Below are 17,344 nucleotides of genomic sequence, written 5' to 3' on the forward strand. Positions count from 1 at the left end.
TGTATATGTATATGTATCTACATGCACAAAGGGGGAAATTTTTATTCTCTTTTCATTGTATTTTTCCACAAACTTTTTGAGGAAGGCTGTGTGAGTGTGTGTGTGTGTGTGTGTGTGTGTGTGTGTGTGTGTGTGTGAGAGAGAGAGAGAGAGAGAGAGAGAGAGAGAGAGAGAGAGAGAGAGAGAGAGAGAGAGAGCGCAGTAAGTTACTATTTGTTGAAAAGGTCGGGATGTATTGCAGAAGAAAAGCATTTTGCAATTTCTCCACACTTCCCATATTCTCCCAACCCCCTAACTTTCTTTCTGAATGCAGTTACTCACAGAGTCTTTCAGAAACATTCACCCAAAATGAATCTTTGACTTGTTTCCCCTCCCTTCTTCATGTTTTACAGCATGGTCTCTTCCATGTAGCTTGTGGCAACATTTTTATTTTTCATTTTCCTTGGGTATTATTTTAAAGTGTTTGACTCAGTCATCAGCAGTTTGACACCCATGCTGTGGTCCACGCCCCATTGAGCATTGTTACACTACAGCAATAAGAGGGAACGTCAGAAAAGTAGAGCTTTGAAATCGCAGAAAAATTATTAAACCAAAATATGAAAACGCAGTTATTTTTTCTCAACAGATCCTCCATCTGGTTCCATGCACACCAGAGGACAAGGGTTGCATTTCTCTAACTCTTCACCGAAGAATTATGAATGCATCCATTTATGTCTGGTCGAAACTGCAGATCCAGCAAACTCAAGGGAATACAATCTTATCCCCTTTCAATCTTCTTTGAATTTTGAGAACAAAAAAGATGCCTCAACAGGCAAGATTCAAGAACTATGATTGGTGAATGCTGTAAGGTTTCAAAATGAAATTCTCATGGAACGAGCGTTGCTGCCCTTGAAGCTGAACTAGTACATGGTCATGATGAAAAACAAGAATTCAGTGCAGCTCTCCTGGGCTTTTTCTCTCACCCAAACAGTCTTTTAGTTTTCAGAAAACATCCTCATAATAAGCCTCCATTATCATTCTGTATCTTTTTAAAAAAAAATCTATCATGTTTACCCTTTTAGGATCTCAAAATCCAGTTGCTATAACCTTGAATTGACCTCTTTGCTTCGGACTGAACTGGCTCAGCAGATGCCCTTGAAACCCACTTCTTTGATTGGACCTTGTTCTCAGGATCTCATTTGATATCCATTCCATAAAGTTATCTTTGTTAGATTGGATTTGGCTTTAAAAGCCTGATAGGAAAATCAGGTCTTTGAGCTACTGAGTTTACGTAATGCTTTGGCACCAAAGGAGCCCTGACTTCCCGAGGCCAAAGTGTTTGTTCAAAATTGAAAATGCTGAATCAAGTTGGAGCCCTACTTCAGTGGTTAATGCTTCAGCGGTCAGACTGTCATCTTCTTTTGCCAATCAAAGAAGGTTAATGGTCGTCCCTCTCCTAGTGCATCTCAGAGATCTTCCTTAAAATGCTTGATCAACCTAAAAACTGTTGTTATATGTAGCACAGAGTTTCCATAATTGTTGCAAAGCCTCAATGATTTGGGACAATGTATATTTGAGTTTTGTTATAAATTTGATATCAGGCCAGACCTAAAAATTGTTTTTTCCATGTCATAAAAAAGCATACTTTTAAAACAAGTCACCCAAAGGAGCTAAGTGTCTGTAGTTACCTGCTGATCACAGAGACATGTTCACACAGGCTGCATTTGCCATCCACTTGTGTGTGCATGAAATACCACCTTACTTGTAATACTTTATAATTTACTCTCATATAATATCTACTGATCACCATACAATCCCTAAAACAAGAGATAGACTTTATTATCTATATTTTAGAGGTAATGAAAATTAAATTCAGCCAGTTCAAATAACTTTCCTAAACTAATTCTGCTAATAGACAGTAGATCTAGGACCTATGTGGGAGCCCTGAAGGCATAGGGATTCAGCAGTTGATTGCTAAGAAAAAGCCAGTGCTTCAACTGTGTCTGCATCCTGGTAGCCTTTATGTTGCTATGATGCTGATAGCTATACATATATATAAAACATATATATATAACATCATATATATAAAACAAATACCAACAGGGTCAGCCATGGTGGACAGGTATCAGTGAGCTTCCTGACTAAGACAGACTGGTAAGAAAGGCCAACTGAGCTACTTCTGAATATTAGTCAATGAAAACTATATGTATCACAACATGACACATGAGATAGCTTTAAAATGAGCCCCCTCTGTTGGAAGATTCTCAGGATGTTTAACGGCCATCACAATGATCTCAACATACCAAGGATCAGGAAGATGTTGCAAGACTCAGCAACACTCTTTCTGTTGGTTACATGCATGGCCATGAGTCAGAACTGACTGCGTGGTAACAGCAGCAAATTAGTTAAAACGATGTGGCACTTTCACACAGGGTTAATATTTTACTCATAATGCATGTCCATTTAGTGAGATTTATCACGGGAGTGGATGCTTCGGTTTGTCAGTTATTGTTTTGATAGGACGCTTCCTTAGTATTCCTTCGAATCACATGAGCCCTCAGCACTCAGAGCTCCATGAAGCTCCTGATGCTGTCCTCACTGCCATTAGGCGCCACCATCTCTACCACGGGGGAAATGAGTAAGGTGAAATCAATAAGGCCTTGATGTCATAGTAACTTCAAGATGCTCCTCTTTCTAGCCCCGGGAGAAGTTTAGCTCTCTCACCTTCAGCACCTCTCTCTACTTTTTTATTGTACTTGTATCATTCATTGAGCCACTTCCCTTGAATATTTTTTAAAGTATCTGACAATACATCCAACTATAATAAAAGATTCTGCGCTTTGGTCTGTCATTTCTAAAATGTGTCATGAGAACATTGTATCTTCTTTCTTAATAGACTCCAAGGACCAAATTCCCACTCCTGAAAGTATGACCTTTTGGAGAATGACGTGTTCTTTTCTACTTAATGCCTCTTTCATCATAATTTCCAGTGTTTTTTTTAAAGGTCATAATGAACAACATTACCCACTGTCAGCAATGCATTTTTGGCATTTTTCTAAAATGTGATCCTGCCATTTGCTGTTCAGCTTTCCCTTTGCCTCATTCTCTTTACCAGAGTTGCTGATGAGCAACAGGTACTGTGACGCCACTGCACTTGAGTACTCAGTGCCAAACAAAAGGGTCAGAGGTTCAAATCCCCCAGCTGCTCTGCTGGAGAAAGCTGGAGCATTCTGCTTCTGTAAAACTGGGCTGCCTTGGACATGTTATGGGAGAGTTCTCCTCTGTACCGCAGGGTCGTGATCATTTGGAATCTCCTGGTGGCAGTGGTTTATTATGGCAAACAATTCCAAAATACGATACAAAATTGCCATACCTGTCTCATAAAGCTTTATGAAGTTTTTATGCCCAGTTTGATTTGTGGGGGGAGTTTTTAATTTCTTTTTACAAACACACATACAGAACTTTACATGATGAACATTTTAATGACTTTTACAGAAAGATGTGAAAGGACCTAGGAATAACTTTACCTAGTAGGAAAGCCAATGGCTTAGCATCTGGGGTACAGGGAAAGGATAAGTGGATAGCCACAGGCCCCTTCTCCATCCTTACCGAAGAGACCAAATGCTCTTAAAACACAATAATAGCCATTCCTTTTACGGGGAACAAGAGGATTAGGAGGCGAGTTCATAAGTTGTATATGTCCTTGCAAAGGAGTGGGAGAAAAGCAACGTCATCCCCGCAAACAGCAGATTACCTCCGCATTCAGAGCACAGGCTAATTATCTGGGCTGGTAGCTCTTTTCCCAAATGGCTAAGCGTAAGAATCATGGCTATGAGTAATAATAACGAAAACGGCAACAGTGTATGAGAGGTGAAACTATGCCTTACAGTCCTTCAGAGACGTCTTACATAAGAATTTTCCCTTATGGTCCTTAAAAGGTTGTATTATTTCAATGCGTCTCAACTAAGGGTCTACCAAACCTCGACTAAATTTAGGTCAGAACATTGATAAGGGGGCCCAGTTTTGTAATGGAATTTAAGAAGTTTTCCCCCCGATATTTTAGCAGGCAAGTGAGCTACTTCAGCAGCCTTGATTAAAGAATGGTCTCCTTCTACATGAAGGCAAGCTAAAAGCATCTCTGTGACTCCAATTCACACATACAAAACTTATTCTAAAGAAAATGACTTTTAATGTGTCTCTATGTGTAGACCAATGACGGCAGGAAAATACACTTGCTGGTGTCAGGTTTAATCAAACAAATACTTCCAAGGAGATATGCAGGTCAAGGTAAATTCAAGGTAGCTCAGAAAGTTTTAGTGACTGTAATTTTGGATTCAAAAGGAAAAACTTGATATAATCTCTTAAAGCACACAGAATGATCGCAAGGGCTTAGAACGAAGTTTTAAGAAATTTGAAAACTGTCTTGGCAAGGAAAAGACAAGGAAAGTTGTTCAATAGAAATTTTCTGTCCATCACAACAATGTGCTTACTCAGTTTGTCAGGGTAACAAGAGATGTCCTACAAGAATTTTCCTGGGAAACACTGTTCAATCCACCACACATCCCTGGTCGGTCTTGTCCCTTCAGGTGTCTTTCTGTTCCCCGGACTGAGAGAACATTGAAATGGAACACAATTGAAGATGCCAAACCTTCCATTTCAACTTGGTATAAATCAAAGAGCATAGTGTTCCTGGAGAAGAATTCAAGACAGAAACACAGCTTTCAGCTGTGTATCCATGAAAATGGAGGCTATGTAGAGAAAAATGACTCCATGCTTGGTTTTCTTTTAAGCAATATTTCTGATCTCGGAGTGGGGCTTCTTCCCTCACTCTCAGGTAGGACATGTGGAGTATTTGAAGAAACTAGACACAGCGACTGCTGGGTTCACATTACTCCTTAAGAACACTCAGGGCACCGACGCCAAATAGCATCGTCCTCGCATGCCCCAGGCCACGGCTTGGCTTCCTTTTGGACTAAGAAGATTCCTGGCCGATTCGGGGACTCGCAATATACAAATCCCTACGCTAACGTGTGACCCAGGATTCCCTTGAGCACTGGATCCACACGGGACTGTTCCAGGGTGTGCATCCCTCTGGCAGCACTTTAATCCAGTTTAAATTTGATTGTTTCCTTGAATGAACGAATTAAATTTCTCCAAATGTCGACTGACTTCACAATGCCAAGTCTATAAAATAGAATGGACAACTGGGTCAGTTGACCAGGTACTTCAAGCCAAAAAATAAGATATTTCCAAAAACCTCATATGAACTATGAAGAATTTTAATTTCCTAAATAAATTAGTTTAATTTCTTTCCTAGATGGGTGCTATTATATCGTTTTGTTTTCAGATGAGATGATGTTATTTTCAGTTCACAGCTACAGTAACACCTCTGTACTTTTCTTCATATCTAGTAAATACTCATAATTAAAGGAGCCTGCTTCATAGGTAAATGATAATTCAGAAGTAAATTTAAGGCAAGCAGAAAGGACCGAATCATATTTTAGGAAAACATATTCTGCATAAGTATACTTTTAGTATGAAGGAATGCATCTTGAGGAATGTTAATTATGATAATCTTCATGCTTGTGTTCTTTAATGTCAATAACTTAAAAAAAACCCATACTGCTGTGGCTTCACACTACATACAACATTCACAGTTGTTCACAAACAGATTTGGGGGGGGTATTTTAGTAATAATAATTATGACTATAAGAAAGTATTATTTGTTTATCAAAAGGACAAGTAAGTAAAATGGTTCTCAATATCCATGAAATATAGTCCAAGATATTTTATTATTGTTACTGTTATTGTCGTTCTTCAGCATCTAGCTAATTGTAAGGACATTTGTTTCTGTTCGGGAAACTAGTCAGCGGCCATATGAGTGTAGCTACAATTTGAAAATCTGAGAGGAGTTCATCTCTTTCTTTATGTAAGAAGCACAAGATGAGCTACAGGAACATAAAGTGCAAGGACATCTATTTCGTCCTGCGACGCGTTCCCTCTGTGACAATTTGGCAAGAGATCAGTTCCTCAAGAGGTCACAGTGAATCATCTTATTTAGGAGTCCATCTTCCAAAGAAAACTTCTTGTTGTTTCCTGTGTACATATCCACCCACTGCTATGGAGCCGATTCTGACTCATGATGCCCCGATGGAACAGACTAGGGCAGAACTTTTCTCTAGGTCTTCGGAGGCCCATCTTTCTCCGGCAAAGCGACTGGTGGGTTTCAAACACTGCCCAAAGTCACCAGGGCTCCTAGAGATATGGAAATGAATTTTTCCCCTTCCTAAACAAATATTTCCATTAGAGGACTAGAGAGAGAAATAGTTCACTGTGGCTGTGGAAGTGGTTTTCAAACATCTTCCAGAATTCCTCAAGAGTACGTGGATTAGACAGGGAAGGAGAAAAGTTAAATGGATTGTGACAGACCGTCCTGATTCCTAGTGTAGCTAGATAAAATCTGCATTTATTGATTTCACTTGTTTGTCCTTCATAAGAAGTCGTACCTTAAAGAAAAGCAGAAAATGAAAATTGAAAATCAGTGTACAATCATAAAGTAAATATAAAATCCAAAGGAAACTCATGAACTTGGAGTAGCCAGTTGGTCAGTCCATCATTAAACAGGGGCTGAGTATCCACTCGAAGCAGCCAGAGTCCTTTCAGACAATCAGTGCAGCTCAGATTGCCCTCATACAGTTTATATTCTGATGTGAGAAAAACAGACACAAACGCTAAACATAAAAATGAGAGTTAAAAATGTGACAAATGCTACTGAAGAGAAACCAGATTAGGGTATGAAAACAAGGGAGAAGGGATAGTGCAGTATTAAGCCAGGTAGTCAGGAAAAGCCTCATTAGCAAAGTGAACTGTGAGAAAAATCTTGTGGATGGGAAGGTGTTAGCCAATTATTCAAGTATCTTAAGGCAATGATACATTATTTTTTAAAACATTTTATTAGGGGCTCATACAACTTTTGTCACAATCCAGACATATACATACATCAATTGTATAAAGCACATCTGTACATTCTTTGCCCTAATCATTTTGTTTCCCCCGCCCCTTTTTTTACATTTTATTAGGGGCTCATACAACTCTAAAAAGGAGGACCTGATGCGGAGGGCTTAAGTGGAGAGCAAATGCTTTGAGAGTGATTAGGGCAAAGAATGTACGGACGTGCTTTATACAATTGATGTATGTATATGTGTGGATTGTGATAAGAGTTGTGATACATTATTTTTCCAGTACTTTCCCAGTTTCCATTGCACATTTGTTCTTGAGGTAACTATATCGTTAACAGCAAGGGTAACTATACATTACTCTGCGGTGCAAAATACCCCAAAAGTTTCCTTTGAATGATGCGAAAATATTTGCCTGTCTGCTCCTATACCTTCTATGTCGGCATCTGAAAGAGCAGCACTTTGTCAATGAACCCCTAGGTTTGATCAAGTCTGTTACTAGTTCACTTCAGCTCCATCAGTGTACGGCAAGAGAGATGCACAAGGACAGCGTTGCGGAGATATCCAAATAATTTTGATTAAGTAGAATTATGTTTTATAAAGTAGGATTTAATGTTATTTGGATAAATGTTCTCTGTCAAACATGGGCCATCGGACAATAATGTCCAGTTGGTTTTAAACTCACACAGCACAGAATTATTGAAATAATAATAGGGCTATTAATGTAATGGGAAGGCGTCATTAATGCTTTTATTAGCTCTTTGGAAGAGTCCAGATCATTAGTTTCCACATGCATTCAATTTAAATGCGACGCTATCGTTTGGAACTGTTGCTGCTGATAGGCACGTCTGCCATCTGTCATGTAGCCCTACCTTCAATAATAGTTTGTTTGTTTCACCCCAGGTCACAGATGATAACTTTTAAATATGTGAGACCAAAGCATTTACCCAGGGATAATAAAAAGCAAAATTAGGAGTTGAGGGAGAGAAAAGATCTTAAATGACCTGCTGATTTAAACTAGTATACTCCTACGGCTATACTTACTGCATTCAGTTACAAGGGGAAAATTTTCTCTCCTTGGAATGAAAATCCTGAAGATGTGAATAAATGATACCCTAGAAAATACTCTTTGAAAGTTTCTGTCATACTTACTCTGTATTGATTTTTTGAGAATTAGAAGATGAACATTGGTTCTAAGATTATTAGTGTTTAATAGGAGGAAATTTTCTGAAATCTCCGTAAAGTTGTTTATTTGGATTAGTTATTTCAGTTCAAAATTTCTACAAGCTCCAATTGTGCCACATGAAACAGAGAGCTCCAGTAGTTTACTTTTTATATAATCTTCAGTGTTCATTCTGGTTCCACAATTCTGGAAGCCTAATTAATGATTACATTTTCTCTGGCCTAGAGCTAAGCATTCTGCATCTTAAACTCCTGGTCAGCACATTTTAGGGAAAAGCACCGTACTCCCCTAAAAATGCTGTTGATTTTTTTTAAAAAAATCTAGATTAAAGAGTTTCAAATGGGTAAAGGGGATAAAGCCATCATTTTGAAGAAGTAACCGTCCTATCCAATATGTGGTCATTTGAACGTTCAGTCAGTTGCACAATGTTTCAGGAAGCATCTAAATTCATATCCATACCATTTCATTGTAAAACTATTAGACTGTAGAACTCCTGCTGTGCCCTTTTCTAAAGATAAATTCATCTACTTCAAGTCAAATATGCTCCTTGTTTGGCTTCGCCATTATTCAGGGTCACCACTGTTTGCAGACTGCACAAAGGCACGGCATCTCCTTATCACAGAGCCAAGAGCACAGAGATCCAAATGAGCTAGGATGTTTTCTTACTGCTAAATATAATATCAAGATGGAGTAAATTACAATAAGAGAAAAGCAGACTCCTCAAGTAACTTTTCTTATCTGTACCCAGCCTCAATGGTCATTTAATCTACAGATAAATTGTAAAAACAATGGTGAATTCTAAATATTCACATATACTTCTGTGTAGATCATATAGATGAAGTAGCAATTTAATGTCTGATTATGTAAGGTGAAATCCTGGTATTTCCAAGTTCTGCATCTGTGTATTTTGAGCATCTTGCAGTGAACATTGAAGCTCATAATAATTATAAAATCAAAATGTTCTATTTTGCATGGCACGAAACATAAGCATCCCAGAACAGTAAGGTTTTCTCAATATTCACAAACTCTCATCATGCTAAGTATGAAAATACTATTTATTAACCCATACAGAGGAAGAAAATGAAATACACATAATATTTTCAAAATTAAATTACCTTTACATATCAACTAAAACATAGCTTATATTTTACATTAAAACCACAACAATATATTTAAGCCACTAGTTCTCAACATGTGGGTCACGACCTCTTTGGGGGGTCAAATGACCCTTGCACAGGGATAACTTGAATCATAACAGTAGCAAAATTATAGTTATGAAGTAGCAGCGAAAATAATTTTATGGTTGGGGGTGTGACCACAACATGAGGAACTGTATTAAAGGGTCGTGGCATTAGGAAGGTTGGGAACCACTGATTTAAGCCATAAAACATCATGATATTAGTAATTAAAGGTTTCAAAATGGTAAGAAAAATAATGGAGATAAAAGAAAACATAAAGGACATTAATGCTTTACTCCTCTCTATATTAATACATTATAAACCACTTGAAAAGACAAATTAAACAGAATACTAGTTGTGATGTGCTAGGACAGATAACATTTCACAGCACATGATAATACTGGGTATTTCTCAATTAGTTTTAGTGGAAAAAACTCTTCCTACACATTGACTAGTTTTGATGAGAAAATATTTTCTTTTCTTTATTAGCTCCTATAATTTATGAGTTAAATTTCCATTAATTACACAGGTCTCATGTACTCCATATATGTAATGGTATTCTTTACAATTCTATAATTAACCAAAACTGGCCTTCTAGTAACATGTAGATCCTGGATTACAAATACTTAATATTCATTTCAAATAGACAATTTGACTTAAGATGTAAGATCTGTAAATGAAAACAATATCAATTATGCTCACACCATAAGAGAAGGCTTATAATGTTGGTTTCATTGAGAACTTACAACCCAAACTGAACTCATGCACAGATCCTATGGTACATCACACTGGAAACCATGAGGTTAAAAAAGAAGAAAACTCATGGGAACCATGCATACTTTTACACCATCAAATACAAATGTCAAGAAAACACAACACTTGTTAACTCATCAAGGCGAAAGTTAGAAAGCAAAATTTGATTATTAGCCATTATGATGAATCACACTCAAATGTTTGAATAACCTTAAACACACACACACACACACACACACACAAAACATTTACTTTAGTTCTGGAGAGTCTCACTGAAGTACATTTGTTAAATTATATTAAAGAGATATTAGAACATTTGTATATTATAAAGAAAGATTGCAGCCTTGGGAAGGAATAGGAATGGTAGAATACAAAATAAACTTTAGAAATAGAGACAGGAAATTCCATGTAATTTGTTGCTACAATTGCTTTTGATTTATTTGAATAAAAATACCTTTGCCCTTTGCCTCCAACTTAATCCACTGCCACCCTGCAGGCCTTCTTCCATGGTTCCCTTCCAGTCTGGGCCTCGCCACACCCACACTCAATGCAGCACAGTGGCAAATTCAGGATAAGCTCACACACGTGTCCTGGAAATATAATGGTGAGCAAAACGAGGCAAGCCCCCTGCTCTCACGGAGCTTACACTCTAGGGGGAACAGTTGACATGAAGAATGTCAGCATACATAAGAATTTAGAATCACAAATATGGTGATCTAAGGGAAAAAAGTACAGTCCTCCAACAAGGGAAGTAACGCCATCACACTGGCAATGTCCCTGTTTATTAGTCCTTATGCTTGAGTTTCTTTGTGCAATGTATTTTGACATTTTTAGATATAAATGACAATTTTAGATATAAATGATCACACACATTTAAAAAGAATCTAAAAACCAAAAATAAGTACTACTAAACCAGTTCTTAGAATGAAGTGATTAGCTTCACATACACAGAAAACAAAACACATCAAAACAAAAAACAAAAGGAAAAACCCCATGTCATTATGCAGGCCTATGTGCTAGATGCCATGAAAAAAGTGAAGAGACATAATGCTTTCAATAATAATAACTTGAAAGATTTTAAGCCAAAATAAGAAAACAGTGACAATTTCCAAAAGATCACAACCAGCACTAGTAAGTTTGTCTCTAATATTGTCTCTCTTCTTGTCCCAAAGAATTATTTCCTTGGAACAGAGTTTGTTCTCATCCTATTTCAGTTCAAGAATACATATGTTTGTGTAGAAAACATTTTAAAAACGGACTATGGATTCTGAAATTAGTAAATGAAAGTATTAGGAAGCTATCTTCTTGTCATTCATTGTGACGCTGTCAGCATCGCCTCTGATAAGCAACACTGGTCCCTAAAATAGAACCAATGGGTTAGTTGTATTGCCCTGTGCAATGGTAAAGGATTTTGCACTTTTTAAATCCGGAAACATTAGAAAGTTCAGAAGGATCCACAACAAATCTCTAAGGATACCGAGTGACAGAAGTGCTGACCACTGAAGAGCCGACCGGCGTGGGAGGCCGAAGATGCTTATCAAACGGCGTGTCCTCTCTACAGGTCACGGTTGCACTGGGGCTGCTGTAGTAGGTTTGCAATAGAATGTACCTATCATTGTTTTTTAAAAACTTATGAAAATATTGTAAACACCACAAAGAAGAAATCCAAGTGATAATGATTAAGTTCTTGAATCAACTTCATTTCTAAATTCAGAAATGCAAGATATGTCATTTGATTCAATAGAGAGCCCCTCATTTCTGTCCTCCTTCTGGAAATTGGTATCAAAAATGGCCCCAAATTACATGCAAAGAATGATTTTCAATGCAAATTATTATTTAAACGGTCTGTGTATAATTCCTATTTTATGCATATGTAGATTTTTTTACCTGACACATATTTTCACTCCTCTAATGGGTATCTCCAGGCAACAATATCTATCTAATGCAGGCATTGATTCATTTTTCTTCTCTGAATTGACATGTCAGCTTGTACAAACCTTACAGAATTTCCTTCTTTCATTCATCTATACTAAGCCCACAGTCTCATTTCCCTGCTCTATCAGTCCTCTTTGATGGTAGGTGCCATGTCATAGTCATAATTATAGTTTTGTTCTCGAACATGGATTTGTTTAATTGACTTGCTAATTCAAGAAGACAGGTCTCCTATTTATTTATGTCTAATTAACCAATAAAGTAAAGGTCATCACTCTGAGTTGGCAAAATACTCAAGTTCATCTTAGAAACTATCCTCATTTAACATCAAAGAGCACTCTAGCCCCATAAAATGAAAATCAAATCTTGCTCTCTACAGTTATTTCCTGGTTGAGCAAAAGCTCTGATAAACATTAAGTAAATATGTTTGACACACATGCAAAACAGAAAACATGTACGACTCACATAATATAACCTTGCCAAATTAAGTAATTACACTAATTACACAAGATCGATATCAACTAAGTATAAATATAAACGGTTCCACGTGTAGAGTTAAATGATCGTATAATTATAAAATTACTTAAAGGGCTGCCTTTTTACACAATTATGAATATTTTTATGTGTACACATATGTAAAGCTTGTCTATATATGTGCATTCACATAAATACACACATGTACATATATAAATACATATTCTTCAAATGTCCGTAAAATCAACTATAAGTACAGTTCTTTCATAGCATCTGGAGTTCTGTCCTAAAGAAAATGTTGGGCAATCTTCGCCTGGGAATTTGGACTCCAGTGGAAATATTTAGAAAGAACCTAAACAGCGCACAAAATCTCCGAGCGGTTTAATACATCTTGTCATCTATATAATTTGCAGCAAGCTCAAAGCAAGATTGTAGTGTGTTATTGGAAACAGTTCACCAGCACACAATGGCAATCGCATGCTTTCTTTTCATTGTCCCACATAATCAAAACAGCATTGTCTTGAAAGCTCTGTGTTAAACTTTGGCGTCTTTTCCTACATGCCCAGTGCGTGTTCGTGTGCTTTTTCAAGCAGAAAAGGTTGAATGACACAAACATTAGAGGACACAAGCGTTAAGGAGCAGAACTATGAACTTTAGTCCCAGTTCCCAAGATTACGAATCAGAGCATAGGTAAGATCCTGCTAGTCCATGGGGAAGACACATTCCCGGATTTAAAAACACTCATGGAAGCTCTCCCAGGGGCACATTCACTTGCATAGCTAAAGATGTGAGCATAAAGGCTACCCCATGGATTTGCCAAGGCTGCATATTGACTACTTCCTCTTCATGAGAACATAAACACCCCTGCAGTCTCACTCTAGATCGTTCTAAATGGAAAATTAGACGTGCTTCTGAATTTGAACCAAAGCTATTAAAAGTACACAATGCAAAGATGTATACTTGATTGGTCATGTTCCTAAAGAAAAGTCAGTGAGCACTAAAGAGAGAACGGGTGTCCTTAGGTCTACACGGAATGCCCTTTGAAGTCATCCTGGAGGGAGTGTGTGTGCACAACATTGAATAAATCAGAGAAGATGGACACACGGTAATTTTTTCCAGTGATGTACATATGTAGATTTATAGTACTAGGCAGTATGGCTGGGGCAGGTGTGGCCAGGGTTGAATGTTCAAAGATGACATGTTCATAGCAACTATGCTTCTCATTTTAATGACTTTTAATTGCCGCTGCAAAAATTGACACAGAAACCTGTAGCTCAGTTCTAAAGATACTAGTTATGTAAGCAAGTGCCATGAAAAACGTACTCTAAAGAGCAAAAAAAGAGAGTGAAGCATTGTGATGGATTTTTCTTACCGTAAATACATAAAACAATCCATTAACATATATACCTACCTCCCAGTGCCCATTACCAAGGTCAGAAGGTCTAAATATATTAGCATTACTTGGATACACTGTGAATTATACAAATGGTATTAAGAAGAAGTAAAATAATGTAATACCTTTACTTTTACCTATGGATTTGATGAAATGGTTCCATGAAGAAAGGATTTCCATAGAAAGAAAATAGAGAGGAGAGAAACAACAGTAAGAATTATGAACACATGTAAATGCACAACTATCTGAAAATTAAACAAGACACGGCCATTGAAATGAAAGATTTGATGACAAATGCATATGCAATCAGCTCATGTTGAGAATTCTGCCTTTGCAAAAGGCAAGTGCATGCAAGGAAATTGAAAGATCCATGCTCACTTGGAAAGATACACAATGACCGATGGGACAGAGAGTATTGATTTTGGGGAACTATCCTCAGTATTCTAGAAGCCAGAAGCAGTGATATCTGCATGTTTCTGAACTGCCATGCATGGATGAGAAATGGTCTCTACTTGATGCAGTACACGGAGCCTCTTCTGATGGCTTAAGTTTTCCTTTACTCTAACAGCCGTAAGTGCATAGACTGAAAATTGAATGGAAATTTTCACTGACAATGTCTTAGGTCTTATTTATTTGCAGATAATATAGTGCAAGGAATGAAGAAACACGAATATCGAAGGAGCAAACCAAAATCAAACCAACATATCAGGGGAGAAAAAAAAACACATGAAAAAATGTGAACAAAAATTATGTATGTAATTTGCAGCCAGATAATTTGCAAGCATTCATCCATCGTTTGCAGTGATGGTTTGAAAGCAGCTACAGAACAAGGAAACACTGAAAGCAGAGTGGAAAAGGAACAGAGCCCATACCTTGGTCGCCCATCATCAGGTGCGCCAGACCTTGAAGGGAAACAAGAGCACAGTCAGCAATAAACAAGGGAGTATGGGAAGGCAGGGTTGTCGCGTGACAAAAATGTTCAGTGACAGACATCTGTGTCCTATGAGACATGTCTGTATCACAGAAGCAAATCAAAAAACAGTCTTTGAACCCCTGGTTGGAAGCTTTGGGGCAAAGAGTTTACAGAACTGCAATTTACACCCTGGGATGTGCTGCACTGTGGATTTCTTCTGTGTGTTCGTCTGAATGATCAAGCGCATCGGAGCATAACTTAAAACATCCAGCGGATACCTAAAATAGTGCATCTGCCCATCAGGCCCTTTGATGAGATTGTTTTTCACACTGCTCCCATCGGGCTTGTTATTCTTCAGCATTAAAGTTACATTAAAAAACAACAACAATGAATACTTAAAACATGGGCTGGGTCTGATCTTTTTCCCCTCCTCAAAAAATGAGCACTTTCATAATTAAATGGGAAAAAAAATCTTTAGTCACACTGAAATGATAATGCAGAAATGTCTCCTTGTCTGACACATGGAGCAATAGAGTAGGCTTGTTTAAGTACAAAAAAGAAAAAGAAAAAAATAGGGAAAATGAAGAAAAGTTATTAAACATGCAGCTATAAAGTTATAATTTAGTACAATGTTTTTTAAGAAATAACAGATCAGTTTTGAATTGACTTAATAAATTTTCTGAGAAAAAATTCTTTAGCATTTTTAAGAACATTCCTAGATGTTGAACCATCAATCAGTGTAAGTAACTACATATTTGAGGTATCTATTTCAGATGTGATTTCATTAAGGAGACTTTCTAAAAGAATCTAAAATTTCCTTTGTTTATTTATGCTATTTGTCTTTAATTAATTCTTAATGTTCTTTAAAAAGTTCTTCTATTGTCTTGGAGTTTGTTTTTTAACAGAAAGGCCTGGTTCTTAGTCATTCATTTTTAATTTAGAAATAAATCTATTCCTCAGTTATATATGTTTCAAGATTTAGGAAAAGATACAGTATTTAAATATCCATTTAAATAACATTTGTATTTTTGTATTCTTATGTTATTTCAAATAGATTTATTTTGAGCTTTACAAATATTCTATAGTCATTTATCTGATAATCTGTGCTATCACCATAAAATCATAGGGGGTACAGAAGTGTTCCTATTGAGTAGACAGGGCTGTAAAACCTCATAACATTTTAATGTTTCCTTTTATGTAGCATCTCTTAGTGTTTCCTGAACAGTTTAAACTACAACAACAATAAAATCTCAGGCAGATTTAAAAAGTGTGTAAATGATCTGTTGATAGAGGATGATATTTTTATATACTGAAGTGAAAGCTTTTTAATTGTCGTTCAGATTTAAGATTTTTCTTTAATTCTATTTTATCAGCTATGCATATAGTACTTTGAAATCATATAATTTACCTAACAAGAATTTATAACTTTCAATTTATAGACTAAATCAGGGAATTAGTGCTGTAGAAGATGAGTTTTTGAATATGTATTAGACATCTTTAATGGTTTTTTAAGGTGTCCCTAGGTGTTACAAATGATTCAACATTTGGGCACCAACTAGTTGGTGTTTGAAACCACCCAAAGGCCCCTCAGAAGAACTACCTAGAGCTGTGCTTCTGAAAGAGTACAGTCACTGCAAACTCCATGGAACACGGTGCCTCTCTGTCACACTGAGGCCACCGTGAGTTGGAATCAACTGGATGTCAATGAGTTTCTTTCTTCTTCTGGTTGGAAGCTTTTTAACACTGCTCAAATCCACACCTACGACCCTGCAGTAAAATATGACTCTGAGAATCCATCGAGAACACAGTCCATCTCCCACATAGACTTTCGAAGACTGCATCTTTATAGAACCTACTACACGTTTCTCCCTTAGAACAAATAGTGTGGTTGAACTACACACTGTAGTGCTGTAGCCAGGGGCTTCGAACTCTGTGCAACTAGGGCACTTATTAAAAAGGATGCGAAAAAGCTCATTAACATCAAGTCAATTCCAACTCCTAGCACCCCTTAAAGACTTTGAAGCTGTACAGGGACAGACAGCCTCATCTTTCTCTCACAGAGCAGCTTGGGGCTTTTGACCAACCGACCTTGCACTTAGCAGCCTAATGACCAGCCCACACACAGTTAGCCACCACAGCTCCTTATTGATAAAAATAAATGCTATTGTTAAGTCCAAAAGACATTTCTATTTTTCATATTAGATTTTGTACTGTTAAGAGGCAAGTGGTAAATAAGAAGGCTAAAACGATGACTGCATAAACTTCACTGCCATGGCTGATGGGTCAATCCTCTGATAAACTGTCACATACTTGGATGGGATGAATGTTTGAAGAAGACAGAGACTGGTTTTAAATCCCCTTTGAATACAGTTACATTTAAAAAGAAAAGGACACAGAACATGGGACATTTTAAAGAATGATTAAGGAAGTGAAAGGAATAGAAATTTATGTTCAATTTTAGATTTCAAGGAGCATGCACGATGTAAATGGGACAGATTTTGAAAGATTATCAGATCTGCAGGGCAATATCATCTTTATCAAGTGCATATTCACATACAATGTTAATTATAGTAGAGAAAAATA

The 17,344-nt window shown here is 37.1% G+C and overlaps 1 protein-coding gene across 18 annotated transcripts in view; it reads right to left on the reverse strand.

The window, feature by feature from the left end:
- Nucleotides 1-17,344, reverse strand: part of NRXN1 (neurexin 1) — a 1,245,618-nt gene that overhangs the window by 1,109,376 nt on the left and 118,898 nt on the right. For 10 of the 18 annotated variants that reach the window (XM_075535215.1, XM_075535226.1, XM_075535221.1 and 7 more), the window contains 2 exons: nucleotides 14,721-14,750; nucleotides 13,974-13,985 (listed from right to left, as the gene is read on the reverse strand). The exons of 4 other annotated variants lie outside the window; for them this stretch is intronic. In XM_075535215.1, the coding sequence (XP_075391330.1) occupies nucleotides 13,974-13,985; nucleotides 14,721-14,750 (42 nt within the window). The remainder of the gene's footprint in view (nucleotides 1-13,973; nucleotides 13,986-14,720; nucleotides 14,751-17,344) is intronic. 4 more of the 18 variants (XM_075535228.1, XM_075535222.1, XM_075535218.1 and 1 more) reach the window with 1 other exon arrangement.

The sequence above is a fragment of the Tenrec ecaudatus genome, chromosome 17, assembly GCF_050624435.1.
Source record: "Tenrec ecaudatus isolate mTenEca1 chromosome 17, mTenEca1.hap1, whole genome shotgun sequence".
In the NCBI taxonomy this organism is placed as follows: Eukaryota; Metazoa; Chordata; class Mammalia; order Afrosoricida; family Tenrecidae; genus Tenrec; species Tenrec ecaudatus.